The sequence below is a fragment of the Lemur catta genome, chromosome 19, assembly GCF_020740605.2.
Source record: "Lemur catta isolate mLemCat1 chromosome 19, mLemCat1.pri, whole genome shotgun sequence".
Lineage (NCBI taxonomy): Eukaryota > Metazoa > Chordata > Mammalia > Primates > Lemuridae > Lemur > Lemur catta.
The window spans coordinates 3,270,915-3,292,170 of NC_059146.1; the positions used below are offsets into that span (position 1 = coordinate 3,270,915).

The 21,256-nt window shown below is 38.1% G+C and overlaps 1 protein-coding gene across 2 annotated transcripts in view; it reads left to right on the forward strand.

The window, feature by feature from the left end:
* ATP10D (ATPase phospholipid transporting 10D (putative)) overlaps positions 1 to 21,256 on the forward strand; it is a 72,670-nt gene that overhangs the window by 23,664 nt on the left and 27,750 nt on the right. For both annotated transcript variants that reach the window (XM_045532955.1, XM_045532956.1), the window contains exons 5-11: positions 1,372 to 1,457; positions 3,504 to 3,610; positions 4,308 to 4,439; positions 4,851 to 4,978; positions 5,097 to 5,349; positions 10,570 to 10,733; positions 17,676 to 17,864. In XM_045532955.1, the coding sequence (XP_045388911.1) occupies positions 1,372 to 1,457; positions 3,504 to 3,610; positions 4,308 to 4,439; positions 4,851 to 4,978; positions 5,097 to 5,349; positions 10,570 to 10,733; positions 17,676 to 17,864 (1,059 nt within the window). The remainder of the gene's footprint in view (positions 1 to 1,371; positions 1,458 to 3,503; positions 3,611 to 4,307; positions 4,440 to 4,850; positions 4,979 to 5,096; positions 5,350 to 10,569; positions 10,734 to 17,675; positions 17,865 to 21,256) is intronic.

Below are 21,256 nucleotides of genomic sequence, written 5' to 3' on the forward strand. Positions count from 1 at the left end.
CACAACTTAAATTTCTGTTGTACCACGAAATACCTACTTTTAGGCTGATGTCAATTGATTGGTTGGTCAATCAGCACACTGTGGGCTCAATTAAGGGTGAGCGCTCCGGAATCCAGTGACCTTGATTGTAATCCTGGTCCAAATACCTTCTTGTTTTGAGAACTCTGGCAAATCACTGATACTCTTGGCTTCTCTCCTCATCTGTTAGTTAGGCCTAATTATGGTAGCTATCTCATGGGGTTGTGGAGAAGAAATGAGTTAATATATTTAAAGTGCATAATAGCTTCTAGTACATCAAAAGAACTCCATGGGTATTATTAGCAAATCAAATCGTATGACCATATAATTCACATTTTTTCATATGCTTTCTACGATATACACATTAATATATAAATACCATAGCGTTTATTTTAGTAGCCAAAAAGTCATATAAAAATAAAAGAAATGAGGTTGACATGGCTTATTCTTAGTGAATTCATAACTTACAGGATCTGTGTTTTATAAAGGCACTTTGCTTATTTGCTCATTCATTTCATAAAGCATATTAAAATTATCTGTTTGACCCATTAGAGAAATTTTGTAAGACATTGATGTCCAGCTTATTTTTAAATTTTTATTTATGAAATTTGGCTGAGATCAAATGCATATGTGCTTGAAGTGTTCACATATATATTTAATCTCAGAAATTACCTATGTGATTAAAGACCAACAACAAAAGTATTTTCAGTTTTTCAGTGCTTTGTTGATAAAAGAGTAGAACTCTCTTCTGGAGAGTCCTGCATAAATGTCAATAAATGATTCAGACATTCCCTTCACCTACAGATGTTCACTAATGCCTAAGACCATTCTGATCCCAATTATGGATCCCCTAATTATGCTATACTTTCTTTAATCTGGGAAATATGATGTAAACTTTGTGGCAAGAAAGCCTTATTAAGAATTGATGGAAGAGGCCGGGCGCGGTGGCTCACGCCTGTAATCCTAGCACTCTGGGAGGCCGAGGCGGGTGGATCGCTCGAGGTCAGGAGTTCGAGACCAGCCTGAGCAAGACCCCGTCTCTACTAAAAATAGAAAGAAATTATCTGGCCAACTAAAAATATACATATAAAAAAAAAATTAGCCGGGCATGGTGGCGCATGCCTGTAGTCCCAGCTACTCGGGAGGCTGAGGCAGGATCGCTTAAGCCCAGGAGTTTGAGGTTGCTGTGAGCTAGGCTGACGCCACGGCACTCACTCTAGCCTGGGCAACAGAGCGAGACTCTGTCTCAAAAAAAAAAAAAAAAAAAGAATTGATGGAAGTGATAACACACTTAAGCATCAAGAGTTTAACCTCGAATTCTTCTTGTTTTGTGATTTTTCAAAATATTTTTAGGACTCTGAAGTTGATCCGGAGAAGTTCTCCAGTAGGATTGAATGTGAAAGTCCAAACAATGATCTCAACAGATTCCGAGGCTTCCTGTGCGTGATACATGACTTACCTTTGTGGGTGTGAGTGGAATTGTGTGTTGCAAGTACACTTAACTCAAAACTTTTGTGTACTTATACCCATGGCAAATAACTAAAGGCCATAAGTTTAACCATCTATAAATTTAGATTATTGTAATAATTTGATAAGTATTTATATATATATATTTTTAGCTGGTGCCTGGTGCTTACCTGGGAATGTTATATGGAGATGTGAATATTGGGAATTAATTTCCTTGTCTGTTTTACTAAAAAGTTGCATTAGAGTAAACTTGAGGATGCTTCTAGCTCTGACCATCTCTTTATACATGAGTCTATGCATATAAAGGAATGTAAACATACACCTATTAGAAAAAAGTGCTTTACAGTTTATGGGAGTGAAATGACAAATCTATTCTCCTCTTTCTTTGCAGTATGAAACCTTCTTTGACGAATTTTTATTTTCTTTTCATTGTCATTCCAGATAGCAAGGCTAGCAGATACATTGACAATTTTTATATATGACATAAGCAACAGCTTGTAGACTGAAGTTTATTGCCTAGAAAACAACCTAATTTTAATGCTGAAATTAAGAGGACATTTTAAAAATATGTGAAAAATTACTCTTTGCTTATTTGTTTAAATATTCCAATGATTTTGCTCTATATTTTTGCCACTGTAGTAATTTAGGCAAGTAATTACTTTGATAATTTTAAAACTATTTATTACAAAAAATTTCAAACATACAGAAGTGGAAAAAAAACTCTAATGAGCACCCATGTGTCATCAGACAGCATTGACTATTTCACACTTTTGCCAACTTTGTTTCAGTTGTCCTTCCCCTTCCTTCCCCAGCCTTACATTATGTCATTTCACTGTAAATCCTTTACAATTTACTTGTAGCAGATAAAGACTTTAAAAAGTGATAACCATACGACCATTATCACACCCAGTGAAAATAAGAAACATTCCTTAATGTCATCGAATACCAAGTCTTTCTTCACATTTCTCCAATTGTCTCAGAAGTGATTTTTTAATGGTTGTTTTATTCTACCCAGGATCAAAATGAGGTCTACACATTGCCTCTGGTTGATATGTCTCTAAATTTCCTCTCTGAAGAAATTGGGTCATCCAGCTTATAGAATTTCCCACCTTCTACATTGAGCTGATTGCCGCCCCCTGTGTTGAAGCGATCTTCCTTTCTTCTTCCCACACCATTCATTTGTTGAGCAACCCAGGTCATTTTGCCTGCAGAATCTACCACGTTTTAGGTTTGGCCAACTGCATCCTTGTGGTAACATTTAACATGTTTCTCTGGCCCTCTTATTTTCTATAAACTGTCAAGGGGCATTTTCAGAATCTAATGAAAGAAACAGATTCTCTTCCTAGAAAATAACAAACACGTATATGCACACACACACACACACACAAAATATTGCATACAATTTCAAAGGCTTCACAGATTCTCTGAAGCCACAGTCCCCAGGTTGAGATTCCCTGATAGAGGTTTGATTAGGCCTGTGGGGCCAAGACTTCCTTTCCCATAAATCAGGAAGCCCGTGATGTCCCCTTGTCCCCTGGTAAGTTTGGTGTTATCAACCTTATTCTTTTATTATAAAGTTCCCCATCAGCCTTTGAAACAATGATTTTAGCAGCCACCAACTATCATTTGCCTAAAACGATTCTTGATTTTATCCAGGTTGAAAGTAATAATTTTCTAGTTCTATCAAGATTTTTCCTTCATCAATTACTAAGATGCCCTATATAGAGTTTATACTAGAAGAGCAAGATCCTTAGTCAGAATATTTTTGAGATTTTGTAGTAACAGAAGTTGACAGTGACTAATAGAAAACAATGGTAGTTAGAAACTTGTTGCAGCTGTTTCCTAGCTAAAGCAAGTAACGAAAATAACAAAAGTAAGTAGGCCAGAGATTTGAAACCTTTCCTGTGAAATTTCTAGCTTATTACTCCAAACCAGGAACACTCAAGGACGATGAGTTTTGTTTTTATATCCCCACTGTTGCTATTGAAACATAAATCTATGTGCTGTCTTTCTTATAGAGAACATTCCAACAAAGAACGTGTGGGTCTCAGTAAAGAAAACCTATTGCTTAGAGGATGCACCATTAGGAACACAGAGGCCGTTGTGGGCATTGTGGTTTATGCAGGTTGGTTATACTTCTGATTTTCATCCTTGTCTCCTCTGTGCATTTCTACAAGTTAACATTTTTCATTTACTCAGATATACAGTCTGCGAAAGCAGAAAGAAAATTCTGTTTTTTTGAAATTTTTTTTATTTCAGCATATTATAGGGTTACAAATGTTTAGGTTACGTATATTGCCTTTGCCCCACTCGAGACAGAGCTTCAAGCATGTCCATCCCCCAGACGGTGCACACCACACCCATTAGGTGTGAATATACCCATCCCCTCCTCCCCCTCCCACCTGTCCAACACCCGATGAATGTTACTACTATATGTGCACTTAAGTGTTGATCAGTTAACACCAATTTGATGGTGAATACATGTGGTGCTTGTTTTTCCATTCTTGGGATACTTCACTTAGTAGAAGGGGCTCCAGCTCTATCAAGGATAATACAAGAGGTGCTAGCTCACCATTGTTTTTCTGTGGCCGAGTAGAATGCCATGGTGTACATATACCACATTTTATTAATCGAATTCTGTCTTGATAAACTTAATCAGTGGTCTCTGTTTTTCTAAATGGATCACAGAAGCAGACTAATGTGACAAAATATGTTATGTAACTGCATTTTATTAAATTGTCTGCCAGAGAGAGGCTTAAGTATGGTATTTGCTTCCTGGTTTTAATTTGTCTATTTTCTGCTGTGTCCCATGTCCTACTCAGGTCATGAAACCAAAGCGATGCTGAACAACAGTGGGCCACGGTATAAGCGCAGCAAATTAGAAAGAAGAGCAAACACAGACGTCCTCTGGTGTGTCCTGCTTCTGGTCATCATGTGTTTAACTGGTGCCGTGGGTGGGTAACATTTGATTATTTGCTGGCATCTTTCAGCAGGACATTAATTTAAAGTATTTTATTTTAAAATGATATTTATGAATGTTTGAGTTTCTCTAAGGGAGCTTTTATTTGTCAGTCATCTTTTTCTTCATATCCTTATCTCTCTCATCTTTTGGCTAGAGAAACCTTAATGTTGACTCTACCCACTTGCACGTTGCCACAGTACTGAAGGGACATGGACAGAGATTTAAAGACAGAGAAACAGGGGCAGGAGAATGTGTAGCCTTTTGATTTGAGTTTGTTTCCAAAAACAAGCAATTGGTGTTCAGCTAAAATGAAAACTCTCATCCCTTCTCCATTAGGAATAAAGCTTTTTTTTTGCATAATGTATATGTGGCATCTTTTTGATGTCTGTGTATTTTTTGGAAGGTCATGGAATCTGGTTGAGCAGATATGAACACGTACTCTTTTTTAATATCCCTGAGCCTGATGGACATATCATATCACCAGTGTTGGCAGGATTCTATATGTTTTGGACCATGATCATTTTATTACAGGTAATTTCTATTAAGCTTATAGAGTTTTAAGATCTTTGCTGCTTATCCAGCTATGTTCATTTTCTCATCATTTCTTTAACTTACTTTAACATTTCTTAAATTGTTTGGATCTTCTTAGGTCCTGATTCCCATTTCTCTCTATGTTTCCATTGAAATCGTGAAGCTTGGGCAAATATATTTCATTCAGAGTGATGTGGATTTCTACAATGAGAAAATGGACTCTACTGTTCAGTGCCGGTCCCTGAACATCGCGGAGGATCTTGGACAGATTCAGTACCTCTTTTCGGACAAGACAGGAACCCTCACTGAGAATAAGATGGTTTTTCGAAGATGTAGCGTGGCGGGATTTGATTATTGCCATGAAGAAAATGGTGAGTGTTGAGTTTTCTACAAAAACCAACCTTAACATTGGTCTTTTTTTTTTTTTTTTTTTTTTTTTTTTTTGCAACCACTTAAATATCTGGTGATTCTGAAGTAAAAATGCTTTATTTGAGCATTGGTACTTAACACATCCAAATGGGCTCTAAGCATCATTGTTGTCCCTTCAAAAGTTAGTAGGTCAAAGTTAAGGGGTCCGCTGCTATGGTTTCTTTAAAAGTAAATTACCAAGGGAGATAAAAGATGGTGACTAGGGGATGACAATGATATTGCACTTTAGGTACTTTTGAGAATCTAATGAAACTATGGACCATCTCTCTGAAAAATATTTTGGAAATAATTCCAAAGGGATTATGGGCTCCTTCTAGCCCCATCATTTGGGCCCTGGGTATGCACTGGTGCTTGGGTAACACCTCATTTAAAAATAAGTAAAATGTGCTGAACTTCTGATTCTAAACAAGTAAACTTATAAATTCTATGTTTTCTTTAAAGACTTGAACTTTATTAATTTTGTTATTCATAAAGGTAATATGTGCTTCTGTGAGGATAATTCATAGAAGTGTACAAAACAAATTGCAAGCCCTACTCTCTAGAGGTTAATCACCATTATTAACAATTTGGTGAATGTGTGATCATCCATTTCTTTATGCATATTTCTCTATATGTGAACATATATTTTTGCACATTTTTACCTGTTGTGATTAGAACATGTCACAGTATAATTTTTGCACTTGGTTTCTTTTACTCAACAGTGTTTCATGGAATTTTTCCTAAAGTCATTTAACTTAACATTAAGAACATAGTCTTCCACTATATATGGTCTAGCTTAGTTTGCTATGCTTAGTGGTGGCCACTTTGCTTGCTATAACATAAGTACTTTCAATGAACGTCACTTATTCATTCCAACAAATATCTTATGAGCTCCTAATATATGTGGCATGTGTCCCTGATTTCATGTAACTTAGATTTAACGTCAAGGAGATAGATAAACAAGTTTAAAAATTATGGTAGATAACAGAAAATTCGGCATGGAGTATGCATCTTTGTGCATATATATTTGTGCAATTATTTTTATAAGATACATTTTACCCTAAAATATCATGCTAATTTACATTCTCAGAACCCAGAAAAATAATACCTGTTTCACATACCTAGCCATCATGGGGTAAAGTTATACTTTTTAATCTGTGTGATTTTTATAGACATAGTTAATGCTTCGTTATCTCTGATTTGTCTCTGAATAGTAATGAAATATTTAATTTTTTGTATGTTTATTGGGCATTTGAATTTCCTTGATAAATTGATTGAATTCTTTTCCTGTTTTTTAAATGGAGTTTTTTTGGTTATTAATCTGTAGGAGACTTTTATCTATTCAGGGCAGGATTAATGTTCAGCCTGTACACCCCAGTCTAGGTTGTTTGTGGCCAGCATCCATTTTTATTTGTGCACTTCTTTTAAACCGGTTCCTAAATATTTTGAGTATCAACCATGATGTTGTATTATCCTTTTCTTTCATATGTAGCAAGTATTTTCCTGGTTCATCATTTATCACTGTGTTATTAACAGTTTTCTTTGCTGCATAACAAATCACCACAAACTTAGTGGCTTAAAACAATGCAAATATACGGCCTCATGTTTTTTGGCGTCAAGAGTCTGGGTACTGGATAGGTACACCCTCTGCTCGGGGTCTCTCACCAGGCAGGAATCTGGGTATCTGCTGGGACCGTGATCTTATCCTATGCTTAGCTCTCTGGTGTTTGGCAGATTTCAGTGTCTTGAAGTTGCAGGAAACTATTTTGGAATAGTTTTAGATTTATAGAAAAGTTACAAAGATATCACAGAGGGCTCCAGTATACCCTCACACCCAGTTTCCCCTGTTAACATCTTACATTAGTCATAGGATACATTTGTGATAAATAATGGAACAATGTTGATCCATCATTGTTACCTGAAACCCATACTTTATTCAAATTTCCTTAATTTTTACCTGATGTCCTTTTTCTGTCCCAGGATCCTATGCAGGATACCATATAAGGGTCATCCCATTTATCCTCTTTAGCCTTAGTTTCTCAGGTGTTCCTTCTTTTGGATGAACTTAACAGTTGTGAGGGGCACTCTTGTGGGATTTTGTAGAATGTCCTTCAATTTGAGCTTGTCTAGAGAGTGCTTTCGTGATGCATAATTTGTGAATCTGATACAGATAGAGCCAGCACTGAGGTCTTACCAAGGATTTTGAAGTTAGGTCTTCTGAGTCTGAATCCTATTTCCACTACTTATGAGCTGTGTGACCTTGGCAAAGTCACCTAATTTCTCTGTGCCTCAATAAAACAGATCAATGATGGTATCTGCCTCATTGGATGGTAAAGAGGATGACAGAAAATAATTCATGTAAAGGCACTTAGAGCAGAGCACGGCAGAAAACGAATTCTCCATAAATATTAGCTGCTGTTATTATTGTCATCGTAATTATTGTTGTTAAAATAAGAAATAGGGCTGTCTCTTAAGTTCATGGTCCAATGTGGGAGGCAGACATGTAAACATAAAATTACCATGTTAATTGCCATAAGATCAAAGTCAGCGTTCTTATTCCATATTATTTTGATTTTTAGACAGTCAATATTGGAGGTGGATTTTGCACTGATTAAGGTTTGGTTTTTGAAAGCAGGATATTAGACATTGTTGGAATGCCAGAAATATATGGTGAATGAGTGTAGAACAAAAAGTTTGTGTATCAAGGATATGTAGAAAATACAGATGGAGGACGCTTAGCTGAGTGTGTTGTTTACAAGCAGGTAAAAGTTGGAATGCTGGAAATGTTTGGGGATTTAGCTTGTAGCAAAAGGTCTGATGGAGGCTGTGTAGATGATACAGTTGAAGGAAGCTCATCTGAACGCTGTTCACCCTTAGTTTTGGCCCTTTGGAGAACACGCTGAAAGTATGATAAGCTTTTTGATCCATAGTCTAATTCCTACTTCTAGATACCAAATCAATGCAAGTAACAGGCTATAATCAGGATACTGGGTATTTGAAGAAGGGAATGGGAAAGGAAGGCATATTGAGAATTAAATAAGGAAGAGAAATAAAGTAGATAATTTGGTACCCGACCCAATACCTACCTTCAGGCAAAGAAAAGAATAGACTTTGTATGTTTTCTCTTACGAGGCAAGAATCCCTGTCCCATGTTGAGGCATTCATGGCACTAATAATAGAATCTACTTTAAGAGAAATATTAAAAGTCTTTATTGCCATTTGGATAAGTTTTTCCTATAAATATGATAAGAAACTTGGATTTATCATACCCAGTTTGTATAAGGTTCTCACTGGGCCTAGAATTGTAGCTCCAGTAGCTTTGTTTTCTGAATCAAATTGTGACTTTACTGGTCTATTTACTTCTCATAACTTTTCACAAAATGATTAAAATTGAGTAACTCTGTGTCTTCTTGATTCTACTCTTGCAGTTGTACTTATTGAGCAAGTTTGCTCTACAGTAATAGTTGAGCTAGCTGGCATGATACTAATGACACAGTTGCATGGTGACTGATTTCCCTAAAGGTGGCTGGGAGAAGTTGCACGATGATTAAGTATAGGCTTCATGTTTATATGTGCCTTGAAGTTTTCCCCTTATCTGAGGTTTTGTTTTCCATGGTTTCAGTTACCCATGGTACAGTACAGTAAGATATCTTGAGAAAGAGAGAGACCACATTCATATAAATTTTATTACAGTATATTGTTATAATCTATTTTATTATTAATCTCTTACTGTGCCTAATTTATAAATAAAACTTTATCATAGGTACATATGTACATAAAAATTGTATATATAGGTTCCATGCTATCTGTGGCTTCAGGCCACTGAGGGTCTTATAACATAACCCCCGTGGATAAAGGACTGTACTCTACTTTTAAAATGGTATTGTATCATCAGTAAATTTCTTGAGTTACTCAAGAGTTTACCAATCGCAGCACTATTGACATTTTAGGCTAAATTACTCTTTGTTGTGTGCATTATAAGATCCTGAGAAGTATCTTTCACCTCTAGAAACAGTACACCATGAGGACTCAGAGGATTGGCTATAGAATCTAATGGAACTGGTTTTAAGATTAGCCTGGAACATTTTTGGGAGATGGGGCAAATTACTTAAGTTTATTTATTTCTAAAACGTGGGTATTAATAGTACCTACTCAGAGGATTGTTATAATAATCAAATGAGACAAATGCCTTGTATATAGAACATTCTGCATGAAAACTAAAAATTTCCAGTGAGTAGCATGGATGAGAGAGTCGTCTTTGAGGAGCTGCCATTTGAGTTAAGCTTTAAAGATGTTCTGGATTGATGTAAATATCAATGGAAAGGACAAGAATGAATACTCCAAGCAAAGGCATAGGTGAGAATGGTAGAGGTTGGGATCTTTAGGGCGTGATATATGGACCAGTTTTTGAAGCTGAAAGGTCATTCAGGGAAATATTCTATATTGTTTAGGGAGAGAACATCATGAGGCTTGCATAACTAGAAAAGATCTTAAAGTCATTGATCCTTAAGTGTTCAGTCTGAAATGTTTCATTCTGAAAACAAAGGTTCAGATTTACTAAAAATCACTTACTCTTTGCCAAGTTGGTACTAGAACCTAGGATTACCACATAGCCCCTTAGCCTCTCCTTGTCCTTAAAAATCACCAGCAAAAACTCTTAGAATAAATAGAATGTGAGAACATCCTTCATTTTATAAAATAACCATACTTTATGCAGTAGCTTGATTTAGGATGATTAGAGACAGCTAGCAATGCAACAAGCACAAGTTTATTGGTTGTCTACTCTGTATTCCAGATGCTGGAATCAAGAAAAATATTAAATAGTGATAAGTGCTTTGTAGAAAATTAAAAGAAGGCGGTACGGTATAGAAGGACTGGATGGCTACTGTGGATTAGCTGGTCAGGCAGGGCCTCCCTCAGTGGGACATTAAAGCCCAGATCCGAAGGACAGAATCTTGAAATTCAGGGCAAAGGCAGGTAAGCGGGTAGACTGGATGACGGAAAAAGAGGAGAGCTCCTGTCCGAGTGGCTCTGCTCTTAGTGCAGTCTGAGCCAAGTTCCCCAATGGCGGGCGTGGGCGTGGGGGGTGACATCCGGGTCCCCAGCGGGGCAGTGGCGCGAGGAAGCTGTTGAAGACACGGGTTCTTCCCAGGTGCTGACTCAGTGTGGTTTCCTTCCCGCAGCCAGGAGGCTGGAGTCCTATCAGGAAGCCGTCTCTGACGACGAAGATCTTGCGGACGCGCAGGGCGGCGGGGCGGCCCCCGGCGGGCGTCCGGGAGGCGGGTGCCCGCGCCGGCTCGCCGGCGACGTGCCGGGCCCCAGGCAGGCGGCCTTCAGCAGCCCCATGGTAAGTAAGTGCGACCCCCATGGCAAGTGCGACCCCCATGGTAAGTAAGTGCGACCCCCATGGCAAGTGCGACCCCCGACGGCGTCCCGTGCAAGAGCGGCCTCGTCCCCGTGACGAGCCGGACCCGCCGCGCTCACCGCCTTAGAAGCGACGCATGATGGCAGCTCAGCGCATTGACACACGTCATTAGAAGTAGAAACAGTGTCACAGCGTCCTAATTTTTGCCATACTTCAATGTTGAGAGGTAGTATACCGTTTCTGAGAACTGTATTTCTGGTCAGGGCCATGATCACGTCTGAGCCTGAAGAAGTCACCTTGGTCCAGGATCGGGGCTCGCTCCCGCGGCCAGTTGCCCCGGAGGCAGGTAAGCCTGCCCAGTAGGTAGGGGATGCGCAGGCTTCTTTTTTATTGCTCTGTAATCTCCCCTATCCCACCAAACTTGTGTCCTCTTCCCCATTCCGAGCCTCCAGAAGGGCATTTTCTGGTATTTTTATTTCAGAGAGCAGCAGGATGTGTTCTTGAGTCCCAGTGGGAAAGGTCAGGAACTATCTAGTCAAACCCATTAACAAATCCATTTGACTGCAGGAAAAAATAGAGGACCATGTGGAAAATGGGAAACAGAAGGAAGATGCTTGTGTGATGGAATTAGAAAGCAAAGCTTTGCTGCACTGAAAATTACTTCTGTACAAGTTCGACTTTCTTCCCTGCCTTTTTCACATTTTATTAATTCTTCTGTTTTACCAAGATGAGGATCCCCCAGCCCATGAGACTGGTCACATAGCAAGGTCACAGAGCAAGAATAAGTCAGCTTTGGGGACCCCTTATGTTTCTACATTGATTTTGTTGTATAATTTTCAGAGTAGAGCCGTGGTAGGGGTAGACCCCAGGAATCCCATTTGTCCTGGGAAGGCCTTGAAGGGAATCTCCTGGCTGTTTTCAAGTTGCTACCAAATGTGCAGTTGCAGTAACTGGAGTATCGTTTTAGTCCGTCTCATTTCTCTGGCACTAAAGATATTTTATAAAACTGATTATTTCTTTTCCTTATGTCAAACTATGTTAAATATCTAGGCTTAATTATTCTCCAACTTTTGAAAAGAAAGATGGAAAGAATGCACATAGTCCCTTGCCTACACTCATTCTATGGCTATATCAGAAACACATTTTTCTTCTATTTTCTATGTATATATTTTCTTCTATCTTTTTACCTATCCCCCTACTGAACTTTTACATTTTCCACCCACCTGGAACTGAGCACATGTCAGCTCTTGTTTAGAAGGAAGTAGCACAGTGTTGGCACCCGGGGGGTCTGAGCCGCGCTGCCTCCTCAGTTTGTTCATCAAGCCTCACCCCCTTCTTGGAATGAATGATTGATTATTTCTTTGTTTAATGTCTTTGTGCCTTTATCTATATTACTTCCCCCGTCTGAAATATATTCTCTCTTCATATACTAACTCTGTTCACCAAATCTGATGAAATGTTTATTTCTTTAAGAACTCCATTAAATAACATCTTTTCTTGATTCTTGGGCTCTCTTTTCTTGGCTTCCAAGCTCTGTTTACACTGTCCGTTGGGCTGCATTACATTGGCCTTGTTTCTGCCTCTGATAATCCATTAGCTCCCTGAGAGCAAGGATTTATTCATCTTGAGTCTACATCTAGGACAGTTTCTGACACGTCCATTCTCAGTAAAGTGTGTTTGAAGGTTGTTGAATGAAGTTTAACAGGCTCAGTTTTTTTTATTTGGTCCATTTTGTTTTCACTTGCCCTATACTCCAGTGTCATTCTGATTATATGGATGTTCTGGTGGTGTTCTTGTTCTTGTTTTATTTCATGTTTTGCAAAACCATATACTTAATATATATTAATAGGATAAAACAGTCATGGTCTTTCCCAAAATAGAAGATCATCTCTCACTCTTGGTCTAAGCAAGTTGATTTTGTCATCTTTGGAGACTAAAGATTATCTTGAGAAAACTATAATATATAATCTTTGTCCTGAAAAATGAGCATCTTGCAAAAAATTTGCATGCAGTTCTACCCATTTATGGCACTCAGGTTAAGAACGCTAGCTTGATGGCATGCTGAGAACTGTGCTGTCTAGAAGGGGAAGGTTGTAAGACAGTACCCTTCATGGGAGGCAAGTTGAGAGCCAGAGAGTGAAGACCCTAGGCAGGGTGACAAAGATGTGCCAGTCTTTGGAAATTAGAATGTCCAGGACTGAAGCCCCTAAGTCCTGGGTTCCTATTACCTATTTAGAAATAGAAACCTTTACTTTGTAAGCCAATGTGTTCATGCCTCTTTAATCCTCTCGACTTTTTCATTCAACAGGCTTGCCTGGAATGCTCTTCTCTTAGATCTTTGTGTGGCTGTCTCCTTTCTGTCACTGAGTCTCAGCACAGATGTCACCTTCACAGTGAATTCTTCCTTGGCACCCAATCCCAAGTGCTTTCTGTCTCTCCACATCTCCCTCTGTCTCAATGTAGAAGCATCTTATGTATTTGTTTATGGGATAGTTCTGGATCTGCTGTGTCCCCCAAGAAGAACGTGAGTTCCATGTAAGCCTGGATTCGATCTGTTCTGTGTATCCCTCTTTCCTTGAGAGATGCCTGGTACCACAGATCGACGACAATCAATGTTTATGGGACAAATGAATTAATTAATGGATTAGTGGAACATATGGCCTAATACTGGATGGCGGGATATGAAATGAGTAATACACGGCCCCCAGCCTTCGATTTTGTTCTAGGTAGAGGCAGACATATAAATAAATAATCATAATCCTGTATTAAAGATGTGGTTATAGCAGCAAATACAAAATATAGTGAGGGCACAAAGAAGAGAGCAATCGACTCAGAGAGTGAGGAGGGATCAAGAAAGGCTGCCCAAAAGAGCTGAGGTTGAGTTAGGATTAAATTAATGAGTAGAGGTTCACAGAGTAGAAACGGAGGAAAGGCATTTGGAGCAGACAGCACATGGTGCAAACACGCAGAACCAAGGACGTGGGGCGCAGTGGTATGCAGGAGGAAATTGTCAGTGTGTGGTTATGGGCCTCTGCCTTTTTCCTTCAGGTCTGTGCTATTTAGGAATTGGAGGGGACAACAGAAGGCATTTGTGTCCTCTTATGCCAAAGTTGCAGAGGTACAGTGCAAGCCCTTAAAACTGGAGTCAGGTGGCTGCAGGCAACGAAATAAAAACCTTGGGTACCCATGGAACTAGGGGAGGAGAAGGGAGCAGTATTAGAGCTGCTGGGTCAACTTTATCTCCCATCTAGAGTATCTTTGTCCTTTATTAAGCCCTGGGTGTTTCGAGATTTGCATAAACAGCTAAAGTGGGTTCCTGCCACTCTCAGTTTTAAAACAAATTTAACATTTAAATTATATTAAAGCCATTGAAAATCTTTGGCAAACACTATTTGAGGGCAAAGGGGGTCTTGGCCAGTTTTTGCTTAATTTGGATTTAAATAGGGGAGAAAAAAACTATAACTTAGTAGGAAGGCATAATATGAATCATGAGACGAAATCTAAAATTTGAGATAGGCACCTGTCATACAAGATTAGGACAAAGATACTAGGTTCTCACCATAAAAGCAAATAAGGCTTTGTTTACATTATGGGAAGCTGTCTACATTGCATTCTGTATTCTGTGCTTTAATTAGGAGTATAAATTTTTGCTGAATTTTAAAAAGATGTCTGTTGGAGGCCCAGTGGGAGATAATATGTGTTTATCCAAAGAGTAATGTCTTTTTAGTCTGTTTCTCCACCCCTTTCCTTATGGGATATAAGGTCAGCAAGTGTTTGACAGGCACATGCAATAAACTTTTGTCACTTACCCATGTGTCAGGTATATAGTCCTGACTTTAAAGGAGCTTCTAAACTCTCTGGAGAGAGATTCTAAGCGTATGCATGGGATCATTTAAAGCAAGATGGTGTGAGCTCAGTTCTCAAGTTAATAGGCGTTCGCAGAAGCCGGAGGCTGTCCATCACTGGAAAAAGAATAAAAGTTAGTTATGTAGCCCTGTGTCTCAATGAGGAAGCTTTGGGTCTTGGGAAAAACATTAGGGGTACAGTTATATAGATAAGACTTGTATGTGATAACTCCACACCTTCTCAATTCCGTGACTATCTTAGTCACTAGAGATTAATTTATTTTCACAAGACCCACTGAAGTGGAAGAACGTCCAGGCCTGCAGCTTCATTTGGAAGTAGACTTCCCCTTAAATGCGTTCTTGGGCTCTCTCTCTCTCTCTCTCTATTTTTTGTTTGTTTGTTTGTTTGTTTTTAATGGAGCTTTCAGTATCTTCCATGGTCCTGAGTTTCTAGATTTTTCCCCCTTTATTTTGACCGTGCTTGTCAGCACAGTTTTGCTGGCTGGAGCTGCCCCAGCTGTGGCCAGCTTCACTATTGCTTTTATTCTCATGCTCATGGCACAGGCTTTCGGTCACGTGGTCTTCTAATTCCCTGGAAGACAGGGATTGGCTCACATAAATGGTGTATTAGTCTGCTCGGGCTGCTATAACAAAATACCATAAACTGGGTGGCTGATAAACAACAGCAATTGAGTTCTCACAGATCTGGAGGCTGGAAGCTAAGTTCAGGGAGCCAGCAGATTCGGTGTCTGGTGGGGGCCTGCTTCCTGGTTCGTAAAAACAGCACCTTTTTACCTTGTCCTTATGTGGTGGAAGGAGCGAACAAACTCCCTTAGGCCTGTTTTATAGGGTCACTGATCTCATTCATGAAGGCTCCACTCTCCTCTCCTAATCACCCCATGCCCCACAAGGCCCAGCTTCCTGATACCCTCACCTTGTGCGTTAGGATTTTAACATATGAATTCTAGGGAGACACCAACATTCAGACTGCGGGAAACAGTGTTTGTCACAAATGCAGAAGTTATAAACCTTTCATTAGAAGAGATCGTCTTCAGAATGCAGTAGAATCCTTAAGTCCCAAAACCAAGTGTTAGTCAATGCTAACATTGAGATCATTGATATGATGCAATCGCTATTAGCTTCTCAGATCTCTGACTCAATCCCAAGTATGTTCTATAAAACAGATTTCTCTAAAAAATAGAATTCAGGAAGCCTGTGCATACAAGCCTCTTCTTAGAGATTCCTAATACCCATTAAAATCTTTGAGAAGAACTGCAGTACAGAAAATTGTTTAATTAAATGTTTCTTAAACTTAATTCAGCATGGAACTCTTTGTTTTTTGCTTATTGCATACTGACATTTTGAGAAGGACGCCTTTGGAAAGATTGCCCCAGTCTGTGGAGTCTCACTACCACTGGACAACAGTATAATCACAGGCCTTGATGTTAATAAAATACCCCGCAGTGTTTCCCAGGCATCCCTTGGTTGAATAAAGAAAGAAGTCTCTCCAACTTTACCACTTTCTTCTACTGATTCTGGCAAGGAGGTCCTTAAGGCCAGGTTGTTTCCTGAGTAACTGAGGGTCTAGTGTAGGTACTAGCTGAGTGTTACCGTACGTGTGAGACTTGCGAGGGAGTGTGGCCAGCTCATTAATGAAAGTCATCAGATCATAAGGGGCTACAAACCCCATCAGACTGTAACAAGATACACAGTTTGCTAAGTCAAATGGCACAGGACACTAGAAATTGATATATTTAGATAGAAATTGAAGAATGCTTTGTGACAGCAGATAACTTGAACCTTTTAAACCCATTTGTGAACCTAATTACCTGCTTGAAGGTGAGTGTGTCGTTTGAGAAGGAAGGAAGGAAAAGGAATGTTAATTACTTGGGTGTCTCTTGTACTGGTCTCATCTTGGTCATGTCATGTGCTTTGTGCAGCCACCCCGGGAGGTAAATGTTATTTTTGCCATTATGCAGAAGAGGAAAATGAAGCTCAGAGAGTTAAGGATGCTGCCTGAGGTCACCAAGCTAGTGTGCAGTGGAGCTAAGACCTGAACCCAAACCCGTCAGATCTCTGGTCCGTGCTCTTTTCTTATTAAACCTATGCTAATTCTCACCCAACTCCTAAACATAAATACAAGCCATGGTCTTCTGAGTCCAGTGTCATACATTTCCATAGTTTACTCTTTTCTATAACTCTCCTGTCCTGACTTGCAGCGTGCTTTGCGGGCCAACTGTGTTGAGGACCCCTCTAGAATACAATGGCGCTTTGTACAACCTTGATTCTGAGTGGATGGTCCTTCTTTTGACTCAGCTGAAAAATTTCTAAAGCAGTGGACTATCTGTTACTGGATTATAATTAGATTTATATTACAATATTCTTTTGTTAAAACTGGTACTCTCAAATATGAGAGGCACTGTGTTAAAGTACTTTTTTTTTCCAATAATAACTTCTTAAAGCAAATCTGTAGAGAATCTTTAAGAGGAAAATACAGTTGCCAAATATATTTGGTGATCAGAAATCTCCTGAAAGAACTCATATTAATGTCTTGTAGGATATTACTGGAAATGCTGATTAAATCTGTTAACCTGCTTATAATAATTTTTATTTTGGAGAGTTGGTTTTTACAGTAGTAGAGGACTTGAGCCATAAAATATTTTGTTCAAATGACATGGTATGAATAATGCCCTCTCTTTAAAAAGAGTTGGATGAATCTATGACCAAGGGAGAATGCTAGGCATAATAAAATATATTTCTGGCATTGTGTATTTCAAACTGGGAATATACTTAATCAGCTATATTTTGGTGAAAGGTATTGTTCTATCTCCTGTTTAGTTTAACAGTCAAGGTAGCCTCCGTTAATAATGTACTTTCCAGATTTTCCATTTATTTTTATGTTTTTTATTTTTCTCTTCTTCTCATGACTCCATATACATGAAATCTTTTCTAGAAAAATAAAGTTTACCACCTCATGCTTCATTTAGATCCTGGTTATAAAAGTTGCTTCTCATGTTAATTTAAAACCCCAATTTTTAGATACTTATTATAACAACACTCTGTCTTATTGGATCTTCAGGAAACAGATGTGGTACCAGACACCAGGCTTTTGGACAAATTTAGTCAGATTACACCTCAGCTCTTTACCCCACTAGAGGAGACCACCCAAAATCCACCACTGGAAACTTTGTGCATCATCGACTTCTTTATCGCATTGGCAATTTGCAACACGGTCGTGGTTTCTGCTCCTAACCAACCACGGCAAAAGGTAAGGTCTCTAGTGCAAACAAGAGTCATCTTTCAGAAAAGAACTTTGGGCTTAAATATATCTGTACTGTTCTTGTTATATGGATAATAATAAATAATAGCAGCTGTATAACATTTATCCAGCATTTATTCTGTATTCTTCACTTCCCATGGTCTAACTGATTGACTGGTGTTAACATGTTTAATCTTCCCAACAACTCCAAGAGTTAGACACTATGACTCTGCTCTTCCTCATTTCACAGATGACGTTAAGGAATTTGCCCAGGGTCATGAGATCAGTTTGTGAGGGAAGTGAGATTTGAACCTGGAAAGTATGACTCAGTGCAACTACCCTCAACCTCTAGGAGGATAGCTGATGAGAGCAGTTCATTTTGCTTTAGTTTTCTTACCAAATCGAAGCTTTCTTTGAGACGTCTGAGACCTCCAGCATCATAAGCACAGCATCAAGCAAAATATAAAGTATTGGATGCAATATCATGTTTAATGATAATGTACCTTTTCATGTACCAGTTGGCTTAGTTTTAACTCAATTTAAAATCCAATACATCTATAATATACCAAGGTTCTGCAGTTCCTACAAAAGCTGGATTTTTAAAGTCTATTTATAGCTTAAAATTCATGGAAAAATTCATTTTCAATTAAGAAAAAAGCTTGTTTTACAGGCTGGTGATTCACTTGCTGTGCTAGCTTCCTTGTGTATAACTATCTCCTGTTTTACACACGTCCACTTAAAATGCAATTTGCAGCACAACCCAATTAAATTTTAATTTTCCGTCGAGTCATTTTCTTTTGACAACTTCAGAGGTGGTCAGTTTTAACATAAAAATAATTTACTTCCAATTAAGCTGCCCTTGATCAGAAACTGTATTTTATAAGCTCTTGCCTAGAAGGTTGCTCTTTGAAAAAGTGATTATGTAGTTAGAGAATAAATCACCGGATGTTCTTTTTTCCCCTACATGACACTTTTTCTCAATTATCTCTTTCCAAAGTAGGCATTGTTTGGTGTTTTCTGCTTAAGCAATATTATTGCCTTATTCCCAAAGGATGTAATACTCTATTGCTTGAAAGAAAATCCCAGTAGGCATATAAGACCCTAAGTTTCATGGCGTTTCAAGGTAACTATAGACAGTAGATAAGGAGCTAATCAGAATTCATGTGGAATTCAGAAACTTCATCTGTGATTGGGTTTCCACTCTTCATTTCTAATTTGCTGATAAGTTAAAAAATCAACCAGCATGAGATCCTCAAACAATCATAAAATCTGTAATTTTTAGGAGAAAACTTTTCAATTCCCTGAGCATTTCTGAATGAGAAAACTTTAGGATCCAGTTAAAATTTAACAGTAATTGTGGTCTTCCATGATTAGTGTTAAATTCTAAGTTTTAATCAATGATAAAACCCAGATATAAAGCCAAATACCTGTAACTAAATGATCTTCAACAAAGCTGACAAAAACATAACACTGGGGAAAGGACACCCTGTTCAACAAATGGTGCTGGGAAAATTGGATAGCCACATACCAGAAGAATGAAACTGGATCCCTATCTCTTACCATACACAAAAATTAAGACCTAATACCATAAAAATTCTAGAAGAAAAGTTAGGAAAAACTCATCTGGACGTTGGCCTGGGCAAAGAATTTATGATTAAGACCCCAAAATCAAATACAACAAAAACAAAAATAAATAAATGGTCCTTAATTAAACTAATAAGTTTTTGCACAGCAAAAGAAATAATCAACAGAGTAAATAGACAACCTACAGAATGGGAGAAAATATTTGCAAACTGTATATCTGACAAAGGACTAATACCCAGAATCTAAAAGAAACTCAAATCAGCGAGAAAAAAACAACCCCATTGAAAAGTGGGCAAAAGACATGAACAGCCATTTTTCAAAAGAAACCATACAAATGGCCAATAAACATATGAAAAAATGTTCAACATTATTAATGATTATGAAAATGCAAATTAAAACCACAGTGAGATACCACCTTAGTCCTGTCAGAATGGCCATTATTAAAAAGTCAAAAAACAATAGATGTTTGTGCAGATGCAGTGAAAAGGGAATGCTTATTCACTGTTGGTGAGAATGTAAATTAGCACAGCCTCTGTGGAAAACAGCGTGGAAATTCCTCAAAGAACTAAAAGTGGACCTGCCATTCAATCAAGTAGATCTACCATTCATCCAGCCATCCCACTACTGGGTATCTACCCATAGGAAAAGACATCATTACATCAAAAAGGCACCTGCACTCATATGTTTATCACAGCACAATTACAGTTGCAAAGATAATGGAATCAGCCTAAGTGCCCATCAATTCATGAGTGGATAAAGAAATGTGGTATATACATATATACCATGGAATACTACTCAGCCATAAAAAGAATGAAATAATGTCTTCTGCAGCAACTTGGGTGGAACTGGAAGCCATAATCCAAGTGAAGTATCTCAGGAACAGAAAGACAAATACCCCATGTACTGACTTATAAGTGGGAGTTGAACAGCGGGGTATACGTGGTCACACATGGTATAAGGGACTTTAGAGACTTGGAAGGGGGAAGGTGAGCAGGGTGAGGGTTCAAAAACCACCTGTTGGGTATAATGTACACTATTCAGGTCATGGGTTCACTAAAAGCCCTGACATCACCACTATGTGATTCATCCATGTAGCAAAAAACCACTGTACCCCCTAAATCTATTGAAATTAAATACATACTTGCATACATACATTAAAAAAACACAAAAAATCACAAAAGTTAAGATCTAGGAGAAATCAGGACAAATAAAATGTTCTGGAAAAGTAGAAATTCAAATTCACATTATGATGCTAATAACTCTTCTTCCTTAAGCTACTTTGGACCAATAGGTCTGTTTAAAAGAAAACTCAAAGTAACAACTTTTCATACAATTTGGAAAATAAAAGGGAAAAAATACATTTTGTTAACCTTTTGATTTTTCTCCAGTGTTTTTGCTATGTGTATTATTATTTGTTGTTTTTTACACTATTCCCATAGCTTTTTCAATATTGCCCCATAGACTTCACAACCTTTATTTTTAAATATTGTATAACATTTCAAGATGTTTCTATTTTGCTGTTATTGACCCTAATTTGCTTATAATTTTAAATTGTTATTGCTAGGATGCACACAATAGAGATTATGGATTTTCTGTATTTCATGTTATTTCTTTAGAAAAAAAATTGCTATAAGTATGGCCACTGCTAGCAATATTAGCATTTTATGTCTTTTGCTATCAGTTGTCAGATTTCTTCATAATTTATAGAAATTTATAATGTCATTAATCTTAGCACATCTTTTTCATCATAGCTACTTTTTATTAATATTTTCCACGGCAGTCGTAACTAGGAAACAGGCTGCTAGCTATGTAAGAGA